General features: G+C 34.4%; 1 protein-coding gene and 1 non-coding gene across 2 annotated transcripts in view; one reads left to right on the top strand and one right to left on the bottom strand.

The window, feature by feature from the left end:
• IPO11 (importin 11) overlaps positions 1-26610 on the bottom strand; it is a 191904-nt gene that overhangs the window by 99564 nt on the left and 65730 nt on the right. Inside the window, exons 10-20 of the mRNA XM_034655635.1 lie at positions 25476-25668; positions 24669-24821; positions 23281-23324; positions 21490-21580; positions 19233-19280; positions 18334-18439; positions 15307-15433; positions 8201-8234; positions 7302-7342; positions 5836-5952; positions 1157-1270 (exon numbers count right to left, since the gene is read on the bottom strand). Of these exons, the coding sequence (XP_034511526.1) occupies positions 1157-1270; positions 5836-5952; positions 7302-7342; positions 8201-8234; positions 15307-15433; positions 18334-18439; positions 19233-19280; positions 21490-21580; positions 23281-23324; positions 24669-24821; positions 25476-25668 (1068 nt within the window). The remainder of the gene's footprint in view (positions 1-1156; positions 1271-5835; positions 5953-7301; positions 7343-8200; positions 8235-15306; positions 15434-18333; positions 18440-19232; positions 19281-21489; positions 21581-23280; positions 23325-24668; positions 24822-25475; positions 25669-26610) is intronic.
• On the top strand, positions 7743-7861 carry LOC117801614. The gene has a single exon (XR_004624376.1). It is a non-coding gene; the product is annotated as a 5S ribosomal RNA (ribosomal RNA).

The raw sequence follows: 26610 nt of genomic DNA, 5'->3' as shown, positions 1-26610 counted from the left end.
CCACTGGAAAATCTATCACACTTTGGGGCAAGGCCAATAAAAATCACTTGAGCATACCTGGATCCAGATATTCTCAGACTTGGCATTAAGCTCTTCCCTCTCTATCCTCTCACCATCAGAATATAATTCACTATAACCGTTCAAACGACACCTACATAGTCCTGTTCAATCTGAAATTTTAGATTTCTCTCTATCCGCTGTACAACCCCAACACCTCAAAGTCAAAATGCCTAAAATCATATTCATTCCTTCCTTCAAAAGTCAGTCACCTGTTTCCCTACCTTCCCAACTGATGAAAAGGAAAATTTTTATTTCAAATCACAAAAAAAGAGTGAAAATGGGGAGTAAATTTATGCAGAAAAGCCCTGAACCCAAGGAAAATGCATGGAAAGTACACTGGACTGCACAAATGATGAGTCTATCACCACGAGAGACTGCTACATCTCATGAAAGAAAATGCCTTTAAAACCATGAGAGACTCTTAACTGTAGAGAACAGGTTGGTGGAGGGAATGGGTAACTGGGTGATGGACATTAAGGAGGGCACTGAGCATGGGTGTTATACGCAACTGATAAATTGTTCAACACTAAATCTGAGTTACTATTGCAAATATGTTGGCTAACTGAATTTAATTAAAAAAAAAAAGTAGAGAGTACTTTCCAGATGTTGAAAAAACATCCAAAGTCAACACACCGAAGTAGTTTTTAAAACTGTTCAGATCACACATGAAAAAGACATAAAGTGAGAGGCCTTTCACTACATTAAAATAAACCACATGAGAACAATGAATAAAATTTGAAAAGAAAAAAAAAAAAGCCAAAAACCTTAGAATCTTAAATACAGAGAACTGGTGGTTGCCAGAGGAGAAGTGAACAATGAAATATAAAAAAGGGATTAAGAGGTACAAACTTCTGTTTATAAAATAAATAGGTCCCAGAGATTAGAAGTATAGCATAAAGAATATAATCAATAATACTGTAATAAAAGTGTAGTGACAAATGGTAACTATACTTATTGTGTGGGCACTGAGTAACGTACAGGATTGTCAAATCACTATGTTGTACACCTGAAACTAACAATGTATGTTAATCAGATTTCAATTTTTTAAAAAATTATATGTCTATATATTAAATTAAGAAACTGGAAAGTAACATACCTGAACAAGATGAATAAGTGTTGTCAGAATAGCACATCTCAGCATATTGTGCTCTTCACTCTGCTTCCAAAGAAGAGGCAAATACTGTACCAGACATCCTACATATGGTCGTATCTATCACAACAAAAGTAGGAGAAGCAAAAGAACTCTATTAGGAAAGAAGGCAATTTCCTTCAGGAAACAAAAACACAACACTATTAAGTCCCAGGCAGGAAATATTTAATATTTACTAAACAAAATGTATTATACATGTATCTTTTTAAAGATAAATCAGGTATTACACAGAGACATATAGCTCTATGGTAAGTATTTTTAAAGAATTTTAAATAAATTTACTGCATGAATTAAAATTTAGGAAATAACATAATACAGCCAGATATCTACAGTTTAATAGAAAATGCTGCTATATCCTGAATCTTTTTTAATAAAACAGCTTACCTAACTAGCAATAACACTGTTTTAAAAAGTCAGCATTTACTCACACATTCGACAATTATCTGATGGCACCTTCCAGAGAACAAGGCACCAGAAAAAAAAAGAATGTAAAGGTAGACATACAAACCCTTACAACGAGAAAAGATCAGGTGTACAGCAGGTATACTGAAAACACTGAACAACATCCTTTTTAGAAGACACAATTGTTAAGACCACATGGATTAAGCGAACCAGTTTTAAAAATATACCCTGAGACACAGTACAGCTTGACAGCTGAGATTCTTAAAAAAGAAAACAGATCTACACTGAAGCTGGACAGCCCTCTAGTCTCTCGGTTTCTGGTTACAGCATCTGCAATTGCTCTGAGAGTAAGCTTCGTGATAAACAGAAATACTAGACCTTCACAACTTCAATAATATTTTTTTCAATCCCATGGATTAAAATTTAAAATTGCTCCCAGAAAAAGTGAGTTTCCTTTTTTTGCTTATAAAACATCATACACTAAAAGAGTAGTAAAGAAGTAGAATTTCTTGCCCCTTGGGATACAAGGGAGGGTACAGAAAGACAAGAAGTTAAATATTTGCCCAAATATTTTGGTGAGATAAAATTGAAAAAATATTATGAGACTCTTTATTATATATCACCTTATTTTCCAATTTTGACCCATACTATTATTTATTGAGCACTTAATCTTGCTAAGTGCACTCTATCTTAAAGATCACTCCTATTAGCTTATAAACGCAGACCAATTAGTATTTAAAACCACAGGTTTCAAAGGACCTGATTCATTCATACTTAACTAAAAACAGTATATAACAGCATATTCTACTGACCGAAAATAAACTGATTTTGGTTTTGATATTCAAGTGAGAACCCTTTCAAGGAAGAGCACAAAGGGAGTACATGTGATAAATTATAGATAAGGTAGGAATTAAAACCCAAGTACCCAGGTACCTTTTCAAGTCATAAAATATTTACATCCCAAACTTAGCTGTATGCTGGAATTTTTGATGTTCTAAATTAAAATTAATGCTTCAAAACAGGATTTCAATAATCACCCACAGAGTTACTATTGCAAAAGACATCCCCCAAAAATGCAAAAATCCCCCAGCACAGGACTGGGGATTAGCAAACAGAGTGAGGACATGACAGCCAAACATACTCCCTTAGGCTAAAAGGGAGGGGGTTAAAAAATACATTACTGGGACAACTGAGGAAATCTGTTATGGACTTGGTATTAGTTAACGGTACTCCATTAACGTTAAGTTCCCTCAGTCTAAACATGGCTATGGTTAAGAGAAGGAGAAGTCTAGTATTTTGCAGTGAAGTGCCATGATACTTGAAACTAATATTCAAATGGCTTAATAACAACAACAATAATTTGTATATGCATATAGATTTTTAAAAAGAGCAATAAAGCAAAATGTTAATAACTGATAAAACTAGATGAAGGGTATACAGGTATTGATTTATACCAACTTTTCTGTACATCTGAAATATTTCAATAAAAAGATATGTAAAAAAATACTGCCCATACACAGTTCTGAAAATGATTATAATCTATGCGTTTTTTTCGGTAGGCCAGTATCAACTATTTGCTCAACATCTAATAGAACAATTGGAATTAAAAAAGTTTTCTAGACATCCGGCTATAAAAGAAACTAAACCATCAGCTTAACACAAATGAGATGAAAAGTACACTACATGCACTCACTCATCTTCTGGCACCTCCAATCAAAAGGAAAACAAAACAGAATGCAGGGGAATACCATAAGAATTATAGTCCTTATGAGTCAGTTCATCATATGTAGGGAGGTATCCACTTTCCTGTATAAAATGTTACTGATAATAAAAATCAAGTATGTGAGAGCCTAACAAATGTTTTAACAAGAGTTTCATCCAAAGGGGATTTAAAAAGTAAGTACCCAACGACACCTCTTATAAATCTGATTTTCACAGAATATTTAATATTTCACAAAGGCCCTTTAATTTTGTCCTTTTCTTTCAGAAATGCATAAGTTTGAAGAATGTCTGCCTGACACCCAAACCTGATGATTACCTGTTTTTTTCTATGTATTTATGGGATCGCTGCAAGAGAATAATTTAACCGCAAGTTTTCAACCACTTTTTCAAAAAGTAGAGAAAATATAATCTTTAAATAATTGCACATTATAGTATGAAGACGGTGACTTCACTGAAACTTCACAATTAAACCATTACGTGTCATCTCACTATTGTAAGATGGCTCAAACTATTTACAACCTAATGGACAAAAATCAAATTCACCATACAGAAGATAGATCTATGATATATAAATGATGAAGCTGTTCAAAGGTTAACATAGGAAAGCTCAACAATCAGACTACTGAAAATACTTTTCATAACCACTTCCTACCTGAATTCTGAAAACACAAAATACCACTGGATAACTCTATCTCATTATTTACTGATGACAGTCACCCAAGTTGCTTAGGCTATTTGTGTTCTGAAAAGCAAGTATGGATAAAAAGACAAAAGCACTTCTACATTTACTAAGCATGAGGAATTTCAACCTAGGTTAAAAAGATTTAGAGATTTGGGAAGATGGAGGTAAGAAAATTCATTTCCACAAAAAGAATTCTTCTTTAACAAATTTCCATTGGCCAGATGATATCTAAATAAGATCATAAAAAAATGGCCGAACCTTGTTGCTACAATCAATTTTTTTAATGAACAATTTACTGCATTTGTATAACGATCTAAAGCATATTGCACATTTAAAATAATTTCATTCTTATGAAACCTTGTGCGTGAGGTGATTTCAGAATTATCTTTATTACTTTATACACAAGGACACAAAGTTAAAGACCTTACCGAAACTAAATAGCAGAGACAGGCAGTTGAAATGAGTTTAAGAGTTTCAATTAATCTTATTAATAACTGTGATCAAAATCTCTCAATATTCTTTATAAGCCAATACCAAAATGAAATAATATAACAAATGTAATAAGAATGCCAGGTGCTAATAAAATTGTAAGATAATACTATTTTTAGACACTCGGACCCGTATCTGCTGCAAGTGATAAACAGAGACTCAAAAGTGCTGCTGGAGTTGCATGGTAACTGTACTGGTAATACCACTAAGATGTATGCACTTTAACAAATTCCTTAAAATCTCCAATTATTTGAGATAACAAATTCCAATCCTCACCCAAAGGTTTCTGTGAGGATTAAATGAGAAATATATGCAAATCACTTAGCACAGATGTTTTTAACTTGTCCTTATTCAGTAACTGAGAGCAACTCTCAACAGTTGCTTTAGAATTGAAAAACAAGCTCAAGGTATCAGAATTCACTAGAAGATCGAGGAACACACTGCAACTCTGTGGATATGAACTCAATTATCTTTCCCTAGTATCTCACAGATTTACTTCAGTATTTTTCAAACAAGGATACAGTGGTGAACTAGGATATGAGAAATTACTAGGATAATTACAGGGTAGTTTCTTGGATTATCAATTTTTCACACAAATTAGGACAGAGAAGTTGAATAATTTAACAGTTTAAGAATAATATAACCATTGAAAACTTTATACTTTTATATTAAACTAAACATGTATATAATGTAGACCCAACTGCAAAACATATTTAATTTTAAAGGTAAAAATAATCGACCTCTGAGAATATTTGCATCTGCTGGCACGTGTGGCTATGTCCTTAAACATAACGAATTTTAAGAAGTATTGTTACGTATAAACTGGATCTACTGAAAGATATAAAATTCTGCATTCTAAACACCTCTATATTACTGATCCCATTTTTAAATTTTAGATTTTAACTTTCTCAAGTCATTTTTTAAAAACTCAAGTACAAATGTCAATATAACTGAAATCACAACCATATAGGTTGTAAGAATTTTAATGCACATTTTAACTTTTAAATAATGTACATAAAGCAAAAATATTAATGCCTTCCACATATACTCTACTCCCCTCTCTGACATTTATTTTAATGTTTTACAACAAATTTACCTGTATGTTGACTCTTNTATCCGCTGTGCCACCCAGGCGCCCCTTCTCAAGTCATTTTTTAAAAACTCAAGTACAAATGTCAATATAACTGAAATCACAACCATATAGGTTGTAAGAATTTTAATGCACATTTTAACTTTTAAATAATGTACATAAAGCAAAAATATTAATGCCTTCCACATATACTCTACTCCCCTCTCTGACATTTATTTTAATGTTTTACAACAAATTTACCTGTATGTTGACTCTTTCAATCACACAAGAAAGGACATGCAAAACATGCATCTTTGTGTCACATTCTGTAACTTGCTGCAGTAGCTGGAAAAGTAGTGTGAACATGGTTTCCAAATACTGCAAGGAAACAGAAATAAAGGGGGGATCAGAAGAGAAATAGAAATATCTTCACAAACAGAAATAAGAAATAAAATTACATAATAATCTCAAAGCAATAAATAACAGACAGTCAACCAAAACCTCAGCACTATCTAAATAACCTTTTCAGATTGCTCAAGTTGCCAATATTTAGGACGGTGATTCTTTTTTATTATTGTTCAATGGCTCCATTTTAGAATTTAATTCATCCACAAACTCAATAATTTTTTCAGAGGAAAATTATGTCTAAACTTTGTGTTTATATTTCATACCACTATCTAAACTGCTAACAGTGTCTTTCTTGTCTTTGCCCTTTCATATATGCCTGTTGCCAATCACAAAATGTTTTGTTTTGCAAAGTCTACTTATTAAAGCAAAAGGAATAACTATACTCACATACCAGCTCTCTGATGGGGGCCTTAACATATGCTACATGGAGATATCAATTTCTGTACATATATATTTCTTATTCAAAGAATGACAAAATACTATTAGGAAATAGAAAACAAATACCCCATATCTGGCTATTAACTCCTTCCCATGTTACAAAATTACAGTAGGAATTAACAAATCACAAGACGCCAGATACTTCCATAAAACAAACATCTAATCTTTCAGATATTTAGCTTAATTTTAAGAAGATTTTGAAAATATATTTCATCCAAAAATACCTAATGATTCTTTTACTAATGAAAAACCTGCTCTACAAGTTTCTCCATATATGAGCTACACAAGAAATACAGATAGACATTTTACCATATTAACTTTCTTCTTGCCCAGCCTTTTTCTTTTTAAAGAGAGAGAGAGAGAGGAGAGAGGAAAGGCAGAGGGAGGGAGAATCTTATGCAGGCTCTACGCCCAGCAAGGAGGCCGACTTGGGGCTTGATCTCACAACCCTGAGACACCACTAGGGTGGAAACCAAAAGTTGGACGCTTAACCAACTGAGCCACCCAGGTGTCCCTGTATTGGTTCTAAGAATCAATACTACCAGGGTGCCTGAGTGGCTCACAACAAACAAATAGATGAGGATAACCTAAGGAGTAAAAGTAATAGACACAGATAAAATGAAACTAGATGTTTTATAACTGTGAAAAACAAAAAAAGTTTGTCAATTCTGAAATAGTTAAAACAGCTAAACAAAAATAAGCAGAATAAAAATAAAGTTATGAATCAGAATTACCAATACAGTAATTACTTCCAAAATAATCCAATATACTTCTAAATTTGGCTTTAATCAATTACATATAATTTCAGTTATAAAATAACACTCAATATTCAAAGGACATATGCAGAAATTGTCCCCAATCTTAAAAATAAATATTCTTACCGGTAGAAATTGATCTGTTCTAAATTCAAAATCATCAACAGGTAAAGAGTAGTTAAGGAAAACTGAGAATGTATGAGATATATCAGAACTAAATATGTCTAAAAACCAAATATAATAAACCATTCAAAACCTACATTTTAAACTAACAAATTTTACCAAAAAATTATTAATTTAAATGTGTTGCTAAAATTCTTCACAATGAAGTATTTTTTTTTAAAGATTTTATTTATTTATTTGAGAGAGAGAAAGAGAGAGCATGAGCACAAGCAGGGGGTGGGGAGGAGGCAGAGGAAAAAGCAGACCCCTCGCGGAGCAGGGAGGCCAATGCGGGGCTCCATCCCAGGACCCTAGGATCATGACCTGAGCTGAAGGCAGATGCTTAACCAAATGAGCCACGAAGGCGCTCATGAAGCATTTTTTTTTTTTAAGATTTTATTTTTAGTCTACGGCCATACCACCCTGAACGCGCCCGATCTCGTCTGATCTTGGAAGCTAAGCAGGGTCGGGCCCGGTTAGTACTTGGATGGGAGACCGCCTGGGAATACCGGGTGCTGTAGGCTTGGGGCGCCTGGGTGGCACAGCGGTTAAGCATCTGCCTTCGGCTCAGGGCGTGATCCCCGCGTTGTGGGATCGAGCCCCACATCAGGCTCCTCTTCTATGAGCCTGCTTCTTCCTCTCCCACTCCCCCTGCTTGTGTTCCCTCTCTCGCTGGCTGTCTCTGTCAAATAAATAAATAAAATCTTTAAAAAAAAAAAAAAAAGATTTTATTTTTAAGTAATCTCCACAGCCAACATGGGGCTCAAACTCACAACCTCAAGATCAAGTGTCTCAGGCTCCACTGTCTGAGTCAGCCAGGCGCCCCATCACAAAGAAGTATTTTTAAATTCTTTAAAGGATATTTAACTTCAGTGTTGTAGCTGTTTCAATACGGACCTAAAAAAAAAAGTACATTATTATTTTTAATAATTCTAGAGCTACTAAATATCATTAATATCAGACGGCAAAAGGATTTATTTCAAATCACTTTCTTTACTCTTTTTGTTAATATTTAAGTCACGGAGCAAATTATCATCTAGAAATAAAAGAATATTCCTCTTACTTTTCAACAAGAGTTGAAAAGTAAAAAGTCCCACCCTTCTCAGTTTCCCATAATTTATATTTCAGAAGCCTTTAATCCAGGGGGTGCTTCCAGGAAAAAAATAATTCGCCGTTAAGTGTGTGGAGAGGGTGGGACTGAGAGGACAGTACGAAGAGGTTGCCACAGGTAAAGAGAATTCTGAGATCAGAGAGGACAGATAGTCAAATGGGGTGTGGCTGGTGACTGGAAGATGTTCAGTGAAGAGTGAGGGAGGAAAAAAGTAGTGAGAGAAGGGAGGAGGAAGAACACACATTCCCATCTGCCACCTCCATTACAGGAAATCCTTGAACTACCCAAAGATACATTCCAAGATTTTCTAAATTCCAAAGTTCACAAATACACAAAGATTTATACAAGCTCCTGACCTTCCCAAATCGTATTTTCTTCATTTATCAGCATGTTCCCTGAGCAAATCACATCAGTACAGCTTAATCTCCCCATTACTTCCTTTCCAGTGTTACCTGTGATTTGGTCAGCTCAACTGACACAGGCTACCATACCCAGAGTTTCCAAGAAAAGTAACCTGAACTCAAGCCATGACTAAATACGGTATTACACTGTAAAACAATATATCTAAAACATTAATTTCCCAGCTGAGGGTCATTACTTTTTTAGATGTTACACTTACTGTACCTGAATTAGCAACTGGCTTTTTCTCAGCAGCTATTTTTCAAAGAAACAGTTTTAACCATTTTACAGGAGCTTCTGAAGTTCTGAGAGGCTGATTAGGCATGTTCACCAAATGTGAAACACTCTACTGCCAAATCCACCATCCCAAGAGCCTACAGTGCAGATGTCTTCTTGCCTGCCTTTTCTTTTCATTCACTCTCTCTAAAGGCAATGTGAACATTTTCAGACTTTTAAATGATGTAACAAATTTGCTGACTGTCTAATACATGTAAAGCACCATGCCAACTGGTCTACCACAAAATGACCTAATGAAAACAAGGTAAACTCGTGTGATTAAAAATACTTGATAAGGAACTATTATCTCCCAGGCAATGTGTTGGATTCTACAGAAAAAAGCTTTAAGAAAGATCTAGTCTTTGCCCTCAGAGAACTTACATTCTTGAAGGGTACCAGACACCCAGATATTAAATAATTATCAATAAAAATGTCAAACTTGAAAAGCTTAAGAACAGGATAACCTCCTTGAGGGCACGGACTGACTGGTCATCTTTAAACTGTCATCATTTATTAGAGGGTGAGGCATACAGCTGGCACTGTGTCAATCATTACATTCACAGATGACAGAACATAAAAACCCCCAAAAAGAAAAATGGCCATCAAACTGCCAGCACACTAACCATCCATTCTCTTGATTTTTTTCCACAAAAGGACCACAGATGCATCTAACACATAGCCTGACAGCTACACAAATAAGTAGAGAAATCAAAAGAGGCATCGGAATAAAAACTAGCTGTTTTTCCTACCTAACAAAGGGCAGTCAGTGTAGTATGACATTCAGAGGAAGAGATGAAATGATAGGAGATGACTTGCCTGCACTCTAGTTTAATTCCAAAAACCGGAAGCCAAATTAGGAGGGAAAACAAAAAGCCCACCAAGTTTAAGAAAACAGAGGCACATTTAAAATATGACAAAAATAAGAACAAAATTAGCCATTCCTGAGCTATAAAAGAAGTACTCTTCACAAAGAGACAGTATGAATTTCACAGTGATAAAAAGTAATGGAAAAAAGGCAAAACTCAAATTCATGGAATAAAGAGCTGGGGAATGTGACAGAAGATGGGTAGAAGAGAGTCTAACAATTCCTAGGACACTAATTGTTCAATAAATACTTGCTAGTAAATGCAAGAAAAGAAAACAAAGTACTCTAAACAATGACTTTTCATAGAATAAGTCCCTCCGAAGGAGAATAAAATCCCAAGTATCCAGAAGTGGATCCAGACTGCGAGAACTCCATCTATGAGTCTATCCTAACTCCGCTCAAATCTCAGAAAACTCCTGAAATTTAAACAAGCAAATTCTTTTTCTGGGGCAAAGAAGTACCATCAAAGTATAGGAAACATTGGAAGGATCCAAAAAAGCATAAGAGCAATAGAGAAATGAAGTAGACACCAGAGGTCAGCCCTACTGCCAAAGAGGATTGCTATAAAAGAAAAAAAATTCAGATACATGCCCCACTTCAGTGACAACGACCCTTGGGAGAACTGTCAAAGTGGCTAATCTGAATTCCACACCTGAACTAGCTCAATGCCTCACCGCTTCCACAGCCTGCCCATGACAGTAAAGGCCATCCACACACTAAAACAGCATGGTGCAGGGGCCAGAAAGAAATGGCACTGTCTCGGGGACTGAAGACCACCAGGAAAATGTAAATAAAGTTAACAGGAAAGAATAAAGTAATCCACTAAAAAGAAACAGAATAATGACTTCATAACATAACTATTTAAGAGAGCCCTCCTCATTCCTGGATTCTCTTTATCCCAATCTCCTAATTCTTTCAATAAACACTATTTAAGGCTTGACGCCATGCTAGGCATATGGATACTAACATAAGTAATATTACCCTACACATCTGTACTATTCCTGCTTGCTATTAGTATGCTAACTTTTTTTGCTCTCTTCCACAATAAAGTCAAGATCACGTGATTACACTATTTGATGTATTTCTCCTGAAATACATGTGTAAAGTAAGTTCCCTGGAAGGATAAAAATCATGTTCAATTTATTCATCTCCTTTTAAGAAAAAAAAAATTCTAAAGCTCATTTTGCTTTTTTTAAAAATTGAGATATAATTGACATGTAACATTGTTTTAGCTTCAGGCGTAAAGCTCATTGTCATATATTCTAAGTACCAGACATACCGGTATAAACCTAAAACTGACTACAGGAAACTCACTCAAGTTTCCTTTCTTCTGGTTTTAGAGTGGCCTAATAATTTGATGTCTCAAACACAGATTTTTGTTGATATTTCCCTTGGAAATTTTATTTACTGAATGTAAATGAATTCGCAATTAATTCTGTGAAGACACAGATTACCCCCAGAGTTGAAAATCTCTAGCAGTGTTTTTGAGACACAAAGAATAGGCAAACGGAAAAACAAAATCAAAATGGAAAGATAGAATGAATGGCAGAAATGGGAGACCCATAAAAGGCACAAGAATGGAAAGACAGAAATTTCAATGCACCCTTAAAATATGTCTGCCCAATCCCAGCTGTACCTCCCATTGGTACACTCAGGGTTTGCTGCAGTTCTGTACATGCTACTACAAGTCCGTTTTTAACACCATTAACTGCCTTTCCACCATGAAAATTCACTATTTCTACAGCAGTAGTGAACCTGCCCATAAAAATGGCCATTTCTTTGCTAGCGACAACCCCACATCCTACACGTCCAAACTAGAAACGTTCTGGTTGCACCACAGTTCACATTTCATACAGCCTTTTACAGGGTAAAACAATATACCAATGGTAATTTTTTAGTAGCTTACTGCTTATGGTACTGAAGGCTGTGCAAATAACTGAAGTAAAACTTGCAAAAAAATTTTTTGTAATTTCTAAAATTTAAAGACAAAACTGGCTCAAAAGGCTTAAAAATCAAAAAAGCCCAGTACCTTAATCAAACATTATGGCTAGTAATCATCAGGGGTAGTACAAAAAGAAGGTTCTCCTCACCTAAAATTTAGTCATTCTAGTTCACTAGAGTGAATAGCACTACGGTAAGAGCACAGTGTAGCGCACTGTCCTTATAAGAAAATAATAAAAATGGAATCACAGTTCCTATCACATTCAAAAATAAATTCTAGATAAAGAACCAAGGGTAAAGAAATGGATTAAACAAGAAACAAAAAGAACAGAACAGAACTCTGATTGCACTAAAATTAAAAACCTTTGCTCAACAAAAACACAACAGAACGAGAGTAGAAAGATAGAGATTCGACTGCATCTGGAAGGCTTAATTTCTTCAATATTTTAAATATGTATGGAAAATTATTATAATGGAAATATGGACACTGGAAAGTGAGCATATAGGTGCTTGTTATATTAGTCACTACAGTTTTTCTTTCTTTTTTTTTTTTTTAAAGATTTTTTAATTTATTTATTCGACAGAGATAGAGACAGCCAGCAAGAGAGGGAACACAAGCAGGGGGAGTGGGAGAGGAAGAAGCAGGCTCACAACGGAGGAGCCTGATGTGGGGCTTGATCCCATAACGCCGGGATCACGCCCTGAGCCGAAGGCAGACGCTTAACTGCTGCGCTACCCAGGTGCCCCAGTCACTACAGTTTTTCTTTGATATAATCCTAACTTTTAACAAGTTAGAAAGTTAAGAGCCTCCTCTTTTTAAATACGAATCAAAAATAAACTCGGAAGTAAAAAATTTCCAAGTAGCAATTATCTTAAACCTTACCAAATTTTCCCAACATTTATTACAAAAAGTTTCCAAATATTGCAGTACTATAAATGCTTATTCATTATGCCTACATCGAGTTTTAGTTTATAAAATGTGGATATCTCTAATAAGTCAAACTGTTAAACAATGAGGAAAAGTTAAATATTTCACCTAAAGCAAAAAAAAATCACTCAATTGCATTATATTCCCCAGATCAAATGATAATGTCAAACTGTCACGCAACTATCAGAGACAGAGATGTACTCCTCCCAGTGGCCTCTGGCATTGTAAGATTTATGGGGTCCTATACTATCTGGAGAAGTTGCTTTCTCCATTTGCTGCACTGTTTCTACTCTGTCATAGCCAGTCTTACAATAACACGGCCATAAGATATGGACGCCACACAGACAACCACAGTTGATCAAGATTAAATCTATCCCAACTCCATTAACAGCAACATCAAGCAAGAGAACATAGATTCTGAAAGCCAGAGAACATTCAGATCCATCAGTATCTATCTACCTACCTACCTATCTATCCACACATGTACATGTGCCTGTGTGTATATATGTACGTTTGTACCCTGCTGTCTATGTATGTGTATGAAGTATCTTCCCTCATTAGCCAGCATTTCTCACAAGTTGAAGTAGTATATCTGATACACACCAAAAGGCCAAAATGTACAACATGAACTTAGTACCTTACTAAACAGTCTTAAGAAGTAGTAACAAAATAATGGTAGCAGGATAAAACAACTGTAGAAGATGTAAAAATGAGAGGAAATCATCAGAACATACACAGGAAAAGAGCAAGAGCTGAACCTACAGCAGCATTTCCTCTAAATGCATCTCTTGGATATTAATGTACTGTCATCTTGGATGGTCACAATGCAAATGTACATTTGAAAGGTTCTGATCAGTCCTAAAGTAAAGAGGACTACTGAAATATTTAGCTCCATGTTTTCCAAACTAGCCGGCCATGAAACCCTTTTGCTCCAGTAATACTTGTCAGTACATGATTAATAATCCACTTTTTAAGTGCAGAACTAAATAGCTCATTTTTCTCTTTATTTCTCTCTGGATTCATTTAAAATGAGTACAAGATCCAAAAAATTTCTCTATTTCCCAAAGAAAACTTAGCTCAAATTTAATCCTTTCATAATATTTCCATAAGCATTTAATGTCTTCTCTCTGATACCTCTGACAGAAGAGCAAATAATGTTTCCGAATGAGAAAACAAAAATTCAAATCTTATCAATACTTTATTTTAAAGCTATTACAAAAGTAAACTCAGTCCAGCAAATACTAATCTCAGAAACAGCTAGGTTTATTAATAAACTTCAAAGAATTTAAACGTGGAAAAATAAAACTGGATTCCCTTGTAACTTCCCATGTTTAAAATATTTAATAATTACAGCACGATATTTAGAGCAAATTCTCAATTATTTACATGAAGTAGATAATGCTTAAGTAAAAAATCCAAAGATCAGTTCTATTTGCCTTTGGAATATACTGAGCTTCTACACTACCTTTCCAATTATGTTTTCCTTCACTGAACATTAAAAGTAGTTTACGTTACTGTGGTACACATGTGAAAATGAGAAAAGTATGGCCCAAGCCTTTGCTGAAAAACAAGGTTATCGGATGGGTTCAAAGATTTTTTAAAGGGAGTATACCAAGAAATGATTAAACAAGATCTTAGCCTACTTCGGGAGGGGGGGAATATCACTTAATTTTATGTAAAAATAATTTGAAAGTCAGGAAAAGACAACTAAACTCAATCTTTTCAAGACTATGCTAAAGTCAGATCTAAGCCCAAGACAAAATGTATAGTAAGTCATGAATATAGTCACTCAAGCATAAAATAAAGCACCACGAGGGGGGAAAAAAGAGTATTCTACACAATGTGGAACTTCTTAAAAAACAAAGAAATCAAAACAACTCTTTAAGTAACTGACCTAAATATCAAAGCAGCAAATGTACTGCTTTTAAGGGAATAAAGCAACAAAGAAGCCATTATCAAGTTTTCAGTAACAAAAAAATCAAGAGTATATCAACACTATAAATAAAAATTCTGAAAGGAAACAATTCCAAAGGCTAAAAAAACACAGACACACCAAAAAAGTCCTCCAAAAATGAGACAAAGAATCAACAGTAAGGATGAAAGTAATGATGGCGCAACCCCAAATGTGAGAATGACAAAATCTATCCTGAATTTAGAAAAAAAACACGTAATCTATGGAAGGATCTTAAAACACTGTCTTTTATTCTTACTAAAAAATTATAAATTTTAGAAAGGTAGAGTTTAATTTTTTAATTGATTATTGATGGGAAGGGCAAATAATCAAAGGACTTCCTTCCCGCGAATCAAACTGCTCACACCAAGGAATAGCTACAACAGTGAAAGGCCACCAACACTCTGAAGATAGTAAAACCATGTCTGAACTTGAAGTTTAACACAGGTTAAACTTATTTAAAAAAAAAAAAAAGTCTTAAACATTTAAGGAACATACCACTAAGTCTTGATCTTGAAGCAAATTACAAATTGCCTCATATAACATGGGTCTTAAGTCAGACTTGAATTTCACAGAAATCCACTGACCGATGAGCCAAATCACCCTGCGTCGCAATGGCTTATACCTGGATAAGGAAAAATCATGAAATTCAAATACATATTTTACAAAGCCTATTTCACTTAGTATATTTCATCATTTAAATTTTAAATATAGTAAAGAAGCAATGTGTATTTTTTATATAAAAGCAAAAAAGCTACTTCTAAACATACCACAGTATAACTGCTAACAATAAAAGCTCTGATCTACAAAAACTGAAAATCCACAGGCAGATATGTTGTAAGTCTAATTATATTAAAGAACTGTAACATAAATACGTACATAAATACAAGTCCATTTCTGTTCCTCAAGTAACCAAAAACAGTTAATCTGCAAAGGCAAATTAGCTAATGTCCCAAACCCTAAGGCTAAAGAGGCCCCAAAAAAGTAATAATAGAGGAATTCCTGTATTCAATTTTCTAAATCCAATTCTGTTTATCTTACAAAGATTACTTTCCAGAACACTGTGAGAGATTTCTACATTTAGATAAAATACTCACATAAGCCTACACTAATTTTAGGTAAAATCTCTAATTTTTAAGAAGTGCCCTATTACAGAATGTGACTCATATTATCAAAATAATGATTTATACTGTAAAAGCTGTAAAACATTTGCAGTAACACGTATACACACATTTCTTTCTCTGTGACCATCTTTGCTAAAGGCAATGAAGTTTCTTTAGACGAGAAAAACCACAAAGCTATAAACAACTATGTATAAGAATTCCACCCAGGAGGTCTCTTCTTGATACTACATAAATTTTAGTAGTGAGCTGATAATTGTTTCAGGGTATAAATGGAATAAGGTAATGAATATTCCACATTTTTTAGAAAATTATAAAATTATAAGATGATCAAGCACATAGAATTGCTCACTAAAGATGCAAAACGTGTTTAAGAACTCTCTGCCCTCAAAAAGTTTATCTCACTGTAAGAATTAAAGAATGCAAAGTTATATAATAGGATTTCAGAAAAGGAACAGAGAAGAGTGGGTAGGAAGAAATGGGATCTGAATAGCCTTCAAGATAAACACCATTTTGGGCAGAAAACTGAAAAAATGCCATTTCGAGGAACAGAGACTGTTTAAACAAAGTCATAGAGGTGGAAGTAATCTGGGCTTGTGTACAGTGTAGTGGAGAACCCACAGCACTATCAATTCTGAACCGAGAGTTCTGAGATTGCTTCATTCAACTTTCCACTCCAGATAAAGAGAACGAAGCTCAGAAAGGTCAAATCTTAAATTCACTTAGATCACAGTCACTTCTGGGCAGAGTTAAAATTAGGGGATAGTTTGTTCCTCAAAATGTGCTCCCTGGACCAGCAACATCATTACCCTGGAAGCATGATGGAATCATACAGTCTGACCCAGACCCTAACACATTACCTAAATCAGAACGTGTATCTTAACAAGATCGCCAAGAGATTCTTATGCACATTAAACTTTGAGAAATACTGGTCCAGAGAAACATAATGCAAGCCAACTATGCAATTTAAATCTGTTAGTACCCACATTAAAATAAGTAAAAAGCAGGTGAAATTTTAACATTTTTATTTATCTCAATATATGCAAAATATTATCATTTCAACATGGAATCAATACATATTTTACACTCTTCAGTTTTTCTATTTAAATTTTAGTTAATTAAAATTAAAGTCATGTCCTCAGTTGCATTAGGTACAACTCAAGCACTCAACAGCCATACAGAGCAGCTACTGTACTGGACAACACAGAGTTAGCCTGCAGGATTTAAGGACAACCAAACCACACCATGTTCCCACTAAAGGCACATGCATCTACCTAATGGAGGTTTTCTCTCTACATCAAAGGCTCTCTAGCTTCCTGTGGGCAGAGCCACAGTCCATCTTATTCACCAAGGACTTTACAGGACATGGCAAATTCGTGGCCAACTGAAAATATTTACTGACTGAATAGATAAACAGCTATTTACTAGTCAAAAATATTTTGGTTTTTTTTTAATCTCAAGTTTTTATTTAAATTCTACTCAGTTAACATATAGTGTAATATTGGTTTTAGGTGGGTCAAAATTACTTTTAAATCATCTCCAACTCTACAATTCCACAGCTCTCGAGATTTATGTAGAAGCCTTCTATTCATTCATTAATGCAGTCAAAAAAATGTTACCTGAGCTAGGACTATATGCTAGGCATCCTGATAGGCACCACATCTACAGAAATAAATCAACAGAAATGCTGAATTCAAAAAAAGAACAAAGTCTCTTGGAATTTTTAAGTCTCTAATCTAAACTAAGAAAAAAAACTATAAAAACTATAAAAGACATTTACCCTTCCATTTCAGCCATTCAGTACCTAAAATTAGTCAAGTACTTAAAAGTATATGAAGCATAAGAATTGGGAAAAGTCCTACTAAACATCAGATAGCTCTGCACTACTGAATGGGGCAATCCAATACAAGCCTAAGGTGCATCCAAACGCTTTCTGCCATAGTGCCTCTCCATCCTATCTACCCTCTCCCAGACCTGCAGTATGCTATGTGGATCCCAAGGCATTCAGTGGGTCACCCTTCATAGCTACTATTTGTGTTAGACTACTTCTTACACCAGCCCTAGTCCCTGCTAAGTCTCCAATTGGCTTTCTGTTGTACACATTTTTTTCTAGAATTCAGAGATCTCCATCTTTCCTTACCTTTGTATAAAATATCCTCCTGCAAACTACCTCATCTAACATCAAATACTTCATACATGTTACAATTCACATTTGAAGTAAAAAAAAAAAAAAAGACCAACTTTATTTTTCAACTCTAAGAGTCACAAGTCTTATTCTACACTAGATATGATCAGCTAAGTTATAACTTTTTAAAAATTTTAAGCAATTTTAATGCCTTCCTATCTTCATCACAAATTAATAAGGTAAATTAAGTGTATTACTAACACAAAGTTTTATACTTGCCTATTATGAATGACTTGTAATTCTGGAAGAAGTTGGTTTTTAAACCACTGATCAAAATCAACACTGTCAAACAGCTCATAAGCCGCTAATCCAACAGCATTATACACTAAAAAGAAGATTTGAGAAAAAAAAATTTAAATTTCAGATGCTGGGCCCAATGTTAAGTGTCTTCTATGAGAAACTAATCCTTAGGGACTACTTTAAGAACATGTAATATGCTAATACAGGGAAATTTACAATGTTAATCAGAGAAATTATTTAAACAGACATTTTAGAATCATTATTTAAGTTATTTTACACTGTTTTTCCTAAATAGTCCTTAGTGGTTTCAAACAGGAAACTACATTCATTGAAACATATTCAAGTCAAATTACAAAAATTATAAAATAACATCTGCTTCTAAATGGATACAATATTTTATGATCTGGTCCCCACCTAACCTCTCTCCAGCCTCAACTCTCACCATAACCCTTTGCAATTAAACCAAAATACTCCCAGTTCAAAACTTAACTGTGCCTGCTCCTCTTCCCTTCAAATTTTTGTACATACTGCTCCCTCTACCCGGAACCCTCTTCTCACACAGTCCCTTCCCTTTTTAACTCCCACTGATCCTGGTGTTCTCATATTATACTTCTTTAGGAGCCTTTCCCTAGGCACACCCAAATTACCTTGTGGTTTTCCAATGGACTACCTAATTGCCACCTATTTTAACAATAATCAGCTGGTACTATGCTATAATCAATTGTCTGCTTACTTGGTTATCTCCCCCACTAGACAGTTCCTATATTTTAGGTACCGCTGTATCCCAATCTCCCAGCCTAACACCTGCCATAAAGCAGACATACCAAACATTTATTACTGAAGAAATAATATTTCTGAATCAGTTTAGTTTAACATACCAGCATCTTTGATTAATAGTGCATTCATATCTTCCACATTAGTGGGTCCTGAAAACATAAGTATCAGCAAAGGTAAATAAAACTAGTTTCTAAAGGATACTTTATTTCAACTCAATTTACTAGTTTATTATTTCAGCTTAGTACAATAAATTTCATGACATTAAATATACATATAGGTATAAAGGGAAAGCCTAGATTTTGTTATCATCACCATTAGAGAGCACAGGTACAAGATGTAAAGCCATATTACAATTTTAAAAATCATTGTTAACATATTTGAAAAATGTCATGTCAAGCAACAATCCAAAAAAAATATGCCATACATTGCTAACTAGTGTATAATACCTTATATACCCTGATTTAAAAGAGAACTCTTTAAAGAAAAAATAAAAAGATGAATTCCACAAAAGAAAAACCAACTAACAAAAAAGAACAAGCACAGGCCATTCACACAAGAAGCTCTAAACATAATAAACAAACCCGGTCATGACAGTACATTAAAGGATGGCAAAGGATGGCAACAAAAGAAAAAGTACAGACAGAAAGTGAGAGCCATCATGTCAGGTGGAAACTTCTGAATAAAAAGTTGCCAGTCTCCTACCACTGTCCAGGCAGGACAGTGTCATGGTTAAGCCATGAAAAACACAGTTTCCTTACTACGTCTATTTCTTTAGAATAGAATGATTTCTAGCAAGTTTATCAAAGCACTCTTCTGCTGTTAAGTATGAACTCTTAAGCTCACTAGTCTAAGAAGCTGGAATAAGTACAGCCCTAAATAAGCCAACTGCTTCACGACTGGAAAGAAAACTAAACTCTGAAACCACAGAAATCCCTACTGCCACATAACTTATCATAGTGTAACCTAAATAGCTTATCCACTTTCCTACAGTGGTTTAAAAAAATAATAATAAACAGATAGAAGAAAATGAAAAGGATGTTCTAAACTCAAAAGAAAAAGTAACTGAAGCAGTATAAATATTATCAACTTTAAGAATCAGTAATCCTGCATTAAGAAATTAGTAAATAACTGTACCCTAGAAATCAATCCATATGAAAATACAAGTAACACTCAAATTATCTTCACAGATGAACAAAGTAAAACCTGGCAGTTTTTCCCCTTGGTTTATAATTGAAGAAGGCTTTAGGTTTTTCAGAGAACAAAAGCCTGAAAAGTGAGCTGCCTCTCACCACCATGAACAAGATCAGGCATCTCCTTCCTTCCCTACAGAAGCTTCTCTTGCTATTATTTTCTTGTATCATCACCGGCTCAATCCCTGATCCCTTACAATGTAACCTCTGCCCCAATATTTCAAATAATCTATTGTCTCAGAAGATTCCACTGCCTTCTGCCTCTTCTATCACTGGACACTTCTAATACCATGCTCTTCCCTCCAGGAATCGCTCCCATATCGTTCCTCACACCTCTGCAACAGTTTCTGACCTGGGTTTCTGCAGGACCTCCACCTTTTCATATGCCTGAAGGTGAAAATCTTGAGTTCCGTCCTTGAACTTCCTTTTCTTCTACCAAGGCCCTTTATACACACACTCCAAAAGTAAAACTCTGTCTCCAACCAGTACTAACAACAGCCTCCTTGTCATTAAGACTAAAGTTCAGGATCATGTCCAGTCACTTTCCCTTGCCCAACACAATCAGTTACCAAAAGTCAATCAAGAGTTACTGAGTGTACAAGACACTGGGAATAATGTGTGAACAAAACAAATGTGATCACTGCCTCCCTTCCTGGAATTTATAATACAGCAGAAAAGTCAGAAATGATAAATTGCAGTGGATAATAATTACTTGTGCACAAGCTGCAATCAGCGATCAAGTGCCAAAAATTTCACATCCTCATTCTCTCTTAAATCCATTACCTCCTTTCCATTCCCACTGCCACCATCCTGAGCCTAACATTTGTTATTTTGACATTTTCTCCCACTACTTTCACAACATGCTCCAGGTAGACCACTTCCCCATGCAATATACTTGACTGCCTACTATTTTGTTTATGCTGCTAGTATGCTTAAGAAGCAAAATCCAACTATCACCTTCAATGCCTATCTCAAGGCTGCCTTTTTCAGTTGCCCATTCTTGTTCTCTACCCTGAAAGCCATCCCTTCGGAAAAGAACACATTCGGCTCTTCCTCAGATTCCCATCTATTATATGGTGTAGAAAAAAATGCATTGTACATAGTAAGCAGGGACTCAAACTATTTTAACTGAACGTGAATTAATAAAGTAGCAAAAAATATACTTCACCTTGAAGTGTCTGCATCATTTCCAGAAGTACAGGAGTAAGAGTCTGATTATATTCATGGAATATATCTATAAATAGTACTTCAGTGCAAGGCTGGAGAGGAAAGAAACCAATTTTCTAGTGAAAACAATGATATATTGTACTGATCAATTCTACAATAAAGCAAAGAATACTCATTCCTAAAATCCTAACACTCCAAAAATGTTTCCAATTCTTAATGTTTTTATATAAAGTAGACTACAATTGTAGATACACTGGAAAGAAAATCAAATTGTAATTTGATTCTTTTTTTTTTTTTTTTTTAAAGATTTTTTTTTTTTTTTTGACAGAGATAGAGACAGCTAGCGAGAGCCAGANAGACAGACCACAAGCAGGGGGAGTGGGAGAGGAAGAAGCAGGCTCATAGCGGAAGAGCCTGACGTGGGGCTCGATCCCAGAACGCCGGGACCACGCCCCGAGCTGAAGGCAGACGCTTAACCGCTCTGCCACCCAGGTGCCCCTGTAATTTGATTCTTAATACATAGAAAGTTTATTTTACTATTTCAGTCATTTGGCATTAGGCATTCAAAAGTAAAGCTCCAGAGAGAAAAACTTACATTTTTAATTCATAATTCTTTAAATTAAAAAAATAAAAAATCTAAAGCCACATTCATCTGCAGATTCAGTACTCTAATGACTATCCAGGAACTAATTTGTTTAAAATTATATATTTCTTAGCAATGACACAGTAAGTAACAACTGCAACCCAGGAATTCAATTCACCACATGGAATAGCCTTTCTTTTACACAAACAGTAACAGAAGTCAGTGTTGGCTACATAAAAAGAATGATTCGTTTTGGTTCTGAAAAGTACCGAATCATCACATATTTCATAATACAAAGGGATTATGAATTTTGAAGGTACTATGCTTTATGTTTTAAAACAAATCTTATATACATACTGAAAATATGTACAGATGAAATGATAGGTCACATCAAATACTTGCTTCAAAATAATCCAAGTGGGGGGTACTCATATGAAGTAACATTAGCCATGAGTTGGTAGCGAGGCTTTGCAATACACACAGGCTCATGATGTTATTCTATTTTTTTATATCTTTGAAATTTTCCATAAAACAAAGTTTTAAAAAAGTAAAGCAGTTAATTTTTTTTAATTTAAAGCACTAATAATTTCTCTAATTAACAATCTCTCTGGTTTTCTATGTAACCTTACAAAACTAAAAACGTTAACATACATTCTTAGAAAAATAATAATAGTGTAAACTATGTAAACACAACTTTTCACACAAAAAAAATAGTTCAAAGACTACATTTGACTAATTTTCCTCAAATGTTGCCCATACCAAAAAATTTATGCTTAGAAAGCATTCTAAAGTTAAAAGCAACGGGCTGGTGGTCTCTGAGAATCACACTCAGTGGTACAAGAAATAACGTATCAAAAAAAGCTTCCGAATTACTGAAATACTTGGTAAGGGAAAAAAAAAAAATCATTCTAGCCAAAAAGTAGTAGTTTTCATTTTCAAAAACATTTCCTATTTCTGCATTGGCAATTACTTTCCCACCAATGTGACTACAAAATGCAGAAAAATTCAGTGTGTAAACCCCCAACTGAACAACAAAAATTGAGGTTAAAGTTCGGAATTTAATTAAGTAGTTTCAAATACAGATTCCTACAATTATAGATTCCTATTTGTCTGGTTTAATGCTTGGAATCTTCAACAAAATATTCTCTACTAAGAGTTGTAGAAGCATTAAGCATTTCCCTATCAATTTTTCTTTCAATCAATACTTACCCTCAAACTGTATTTCCAAGAATCTCCTCCTGTTTCTTCCACTGCTGCAATTAAAAATACGACAAATGATGTTCACCATGCAATAATGGTGTTTCCAAAATCTCAGTATGGAATACAAAGATTTTAAATGATATCAGTCTATTTCCATGAACGGTTTTAAACATAACACCGAAAGCAAATCCTTAGGAACACAAGGCCTTACACAGATTTCTTTACTATACACTATAGATCACATCTGTGTATGGGACTCTCCCATCAAGTGCTTACATAAGCACTCTCACTTCCATTAAAAATTCTCTATGGAGGAAAGCTCAAAGGGCTTGTCACTTGCAAAGTATGTGGTCTCACCTGACTGAACACAGTAAGCACTGGAATATAGCTATAATCCTGAGATTATTTCATTTCTATATAATAATGTTTTGTAAGTTAAAATAATTATAACATTTTCAAAAATGTTCTATATTTAAAGTAAAATTTTTTAAAAAAGTAAAATACTTCAGGGACTTTAACAAATCTAGGAATTCAGTGTTTCATATTATACTACTATATATACTGCATAAGGAAAGCAATATGAAACATAAGATTTTAGCTAAGAGAAAAATCAAAAACAAAACAGGATATATACAGTGTGTAGTGCTGTATTCCCTAAATGAAGTAAAATTATTCTTCAATAACAAAAAGAGGGAGAAGATGAGTCTTCCAAAATGTCTGAGGCATTCTTCGAATCTTAGGAAACGAAACGTGAATAGAACTATACAAAGTCACCCAGTCAAAGGGATGAGGAGAGTCTAAAATCTAGCCTATGTCTGAGGATGGCTTAAGTAATTTGCACACAGGCACTTTATTAGGCACACGAGTTCTTGATTTTCTGTGACAAGGACCTTGATACTTTAATTCTATTATTAAAATTCAAACAGATAAAAAAGATCTCCCAGAGAAACATTTTAATCACCAAAAAATTCATTTTAAATTAAAATTTAAATAGATAATCTATTCAGCAATTCAGAAATTTTCCAAATTTCTTTTCGAAATAAAAATGTCTACTAATAAAAAATAAGATGGAGTGAATCATGAAGTGTAAACTGACCTGTTAACAGTGACAGATAGTTTATTTTATATTTTTGTTTTAAACTATATGTTCATAGGAACATCTAAAAACTTTAAAAGGTCTCTTTCTGGAGAGAACTCCATATATTTGAAAAAATCATTCATTTTCTGCTTCTCGGTTTGTTCTAACAGATAATAAACAGAGGGCATGCTAACTTTTAAAAGCCAAGATTCTCAGATCAAAATGTATACAATGTTGTTATGCCTATCATTCAAATAGATGATATGTATTTACGGCAGGAGGAAAAAAGCCAGGTGAAAACTGAAAAACTGATTCTTACTAAACCCTTCTGGGTCTTCTTCCCACATGGTCAGTTCCTCTTCAGTTAGCAGAAAATAATGAGAGACTAATCTTCTACATATCTCTGTCAAAGTGGGATATGTGAAGAATGCCATCTTAATCTTATGAGCTTCTAGAGTTTCAGGGCTACTATCTAGAAAAATAAAATTTCCAAGTTAATCATACAAAGATTCTACCAGTTGGATTACATAACTTAAATTTAAGTTTAAAAATACACTTTTGGAGTAAAAGATAAAGTGGTGTATAAATTTTCATCTTTCTTAAGGGCAAATTTCAAAGACATTTCTTTATTCACACCATACACACATCAGTCTTGCAGCCGTCCTCCCACTACAGCCTGTACATCCCCGTGCTATATCATCACACCATATTGGAGTGACTTAGATACATATGTCTTTCTCTCTCCTACAAGAATTCCTCATTCATCCTGGTATATATGCACATGAATGAATTCCAATGTCTAGAAGTAAGCTCATTAAAGTCAGAGAAAAATTTTAATTGTATAAATAAATACAGCTTACAACATGAACTGCAGTGGTTATTGGAGTACTTAATTCTTAAAGTCCCAAGGCTTCAATTGATCTTTTACTGTGTTAAAGAAGACAGCTTACTATGTATGGCTTTTAAAGCTGGCACTCACATATTCAAGTCTCTAATCCTTAACTCTATTGCATGTCCAAGCAACATTTCATTTTTCACACTCAAATAAATGAATTTCAAATACATAAAAATAGCAATTACTTCACATTTGAAATAATGGGGGAAAAAACTGCCAGTAAGGCATTACCTTCAAAATTTTTGGATGGCTTATAAGCATAATTTTTAACAATCATCTTAATAAGATTCATGCATTGAACAATGAATCGTTCGAACGTAACGCCTTCACCAACTTCTGTAAATACATAGCTTACAGAAAATTCCAGTGATCTCTGAATTAGAGGAGTAAATGAAAATGGATGCTGATCCAAGAAGTCCAAAAGCTATAAAGAAAAAAATTAAAATGAATTTTCTCCAAATTCATATAGGAATATCATCATCCATAAGTACATCTTATAACTTTGCTAATATACATCTGGCAAGATTTGAACCTTGGTGGGGAATCCACGTACATGCATTTTTGCATGTAATACACATGCAACTGATTTCTTGGGATACATCCTATAATGTGGAATATGTCAGACTGTATTTCATGACAAGAAGTTTCTATTATTTTTAGTCCAGGGTCCAAAATAGACCCACTTGATACTTAATTCAGTAACAATGGGTAAACACGAAACAAAAAGTTTAACTATACAAAAGACAGGACTTCAAAAAGTAATAAAGGTAACACGTGAAACTACATTTCAATTATCAAACAGCTGATGAGGGAGATTTCTTCTTTACAAAAGAATTCTGGCTAATAAATGCCAACAAAATAATAGAATGCCATCATTCTGTAACCCCTTATAAAACAACAGATCCAGATCATGATCATCAATAGCTTCTAAAATAATCAACAGGGAAAGGCTGCTGAGGAACTTCAAAGTGCAGTGGTCTCCGTCAGCACTGCCGACGCGCAGGCAACGTATCTCCTGATGGGATGCACACGAAACAGACGGCCCTCTTGTAGAGTACGCCTGCCATCCTGGCCTCCTCCAGAAAATGAAGTGTGAATATGATCAAGCCTCTATATCTAACTACAAATTTATAAGAAATACAGAAGGAGAAGGGTATAGAGACAAAGGAACATGGTAAGTAACACAACAGGATGGAGGAAGCCAAATGCAAAACAGGTAAATGCCAGAAGGAAATTATCTATTACTGAGACAAATAAACAGCAACAACACAAAAACAAAAACAAGAGCAAAAAAAGGAAAGAGAACTGACACTATTCAAACAAAACAACTATAAAAATTTTGAGAAAAATCTAAACACTGGCTAAA

This window comes from Ailuropoda melanoleuca, chromosome 3, assembly GCF_002007445.2.
Source record: "Ailuropoda melanoleuca isolate Jingjing chromosome 3, ASM200744v2, whole genome shotgun sequence".
Taxonomy (NCBI): domain Eukaryota; kingdom Metazoa; phylum Chordata; class Mammalia; order Carnivora; family Ursidae; genus Ailuropoda; species Ailuropoda melanoleuca.
The sequence above is the reverse complement of the archived record's forward strand: the minus strand, read 5'-3'. Positions and strand labels throughout refer to the sequence as shown.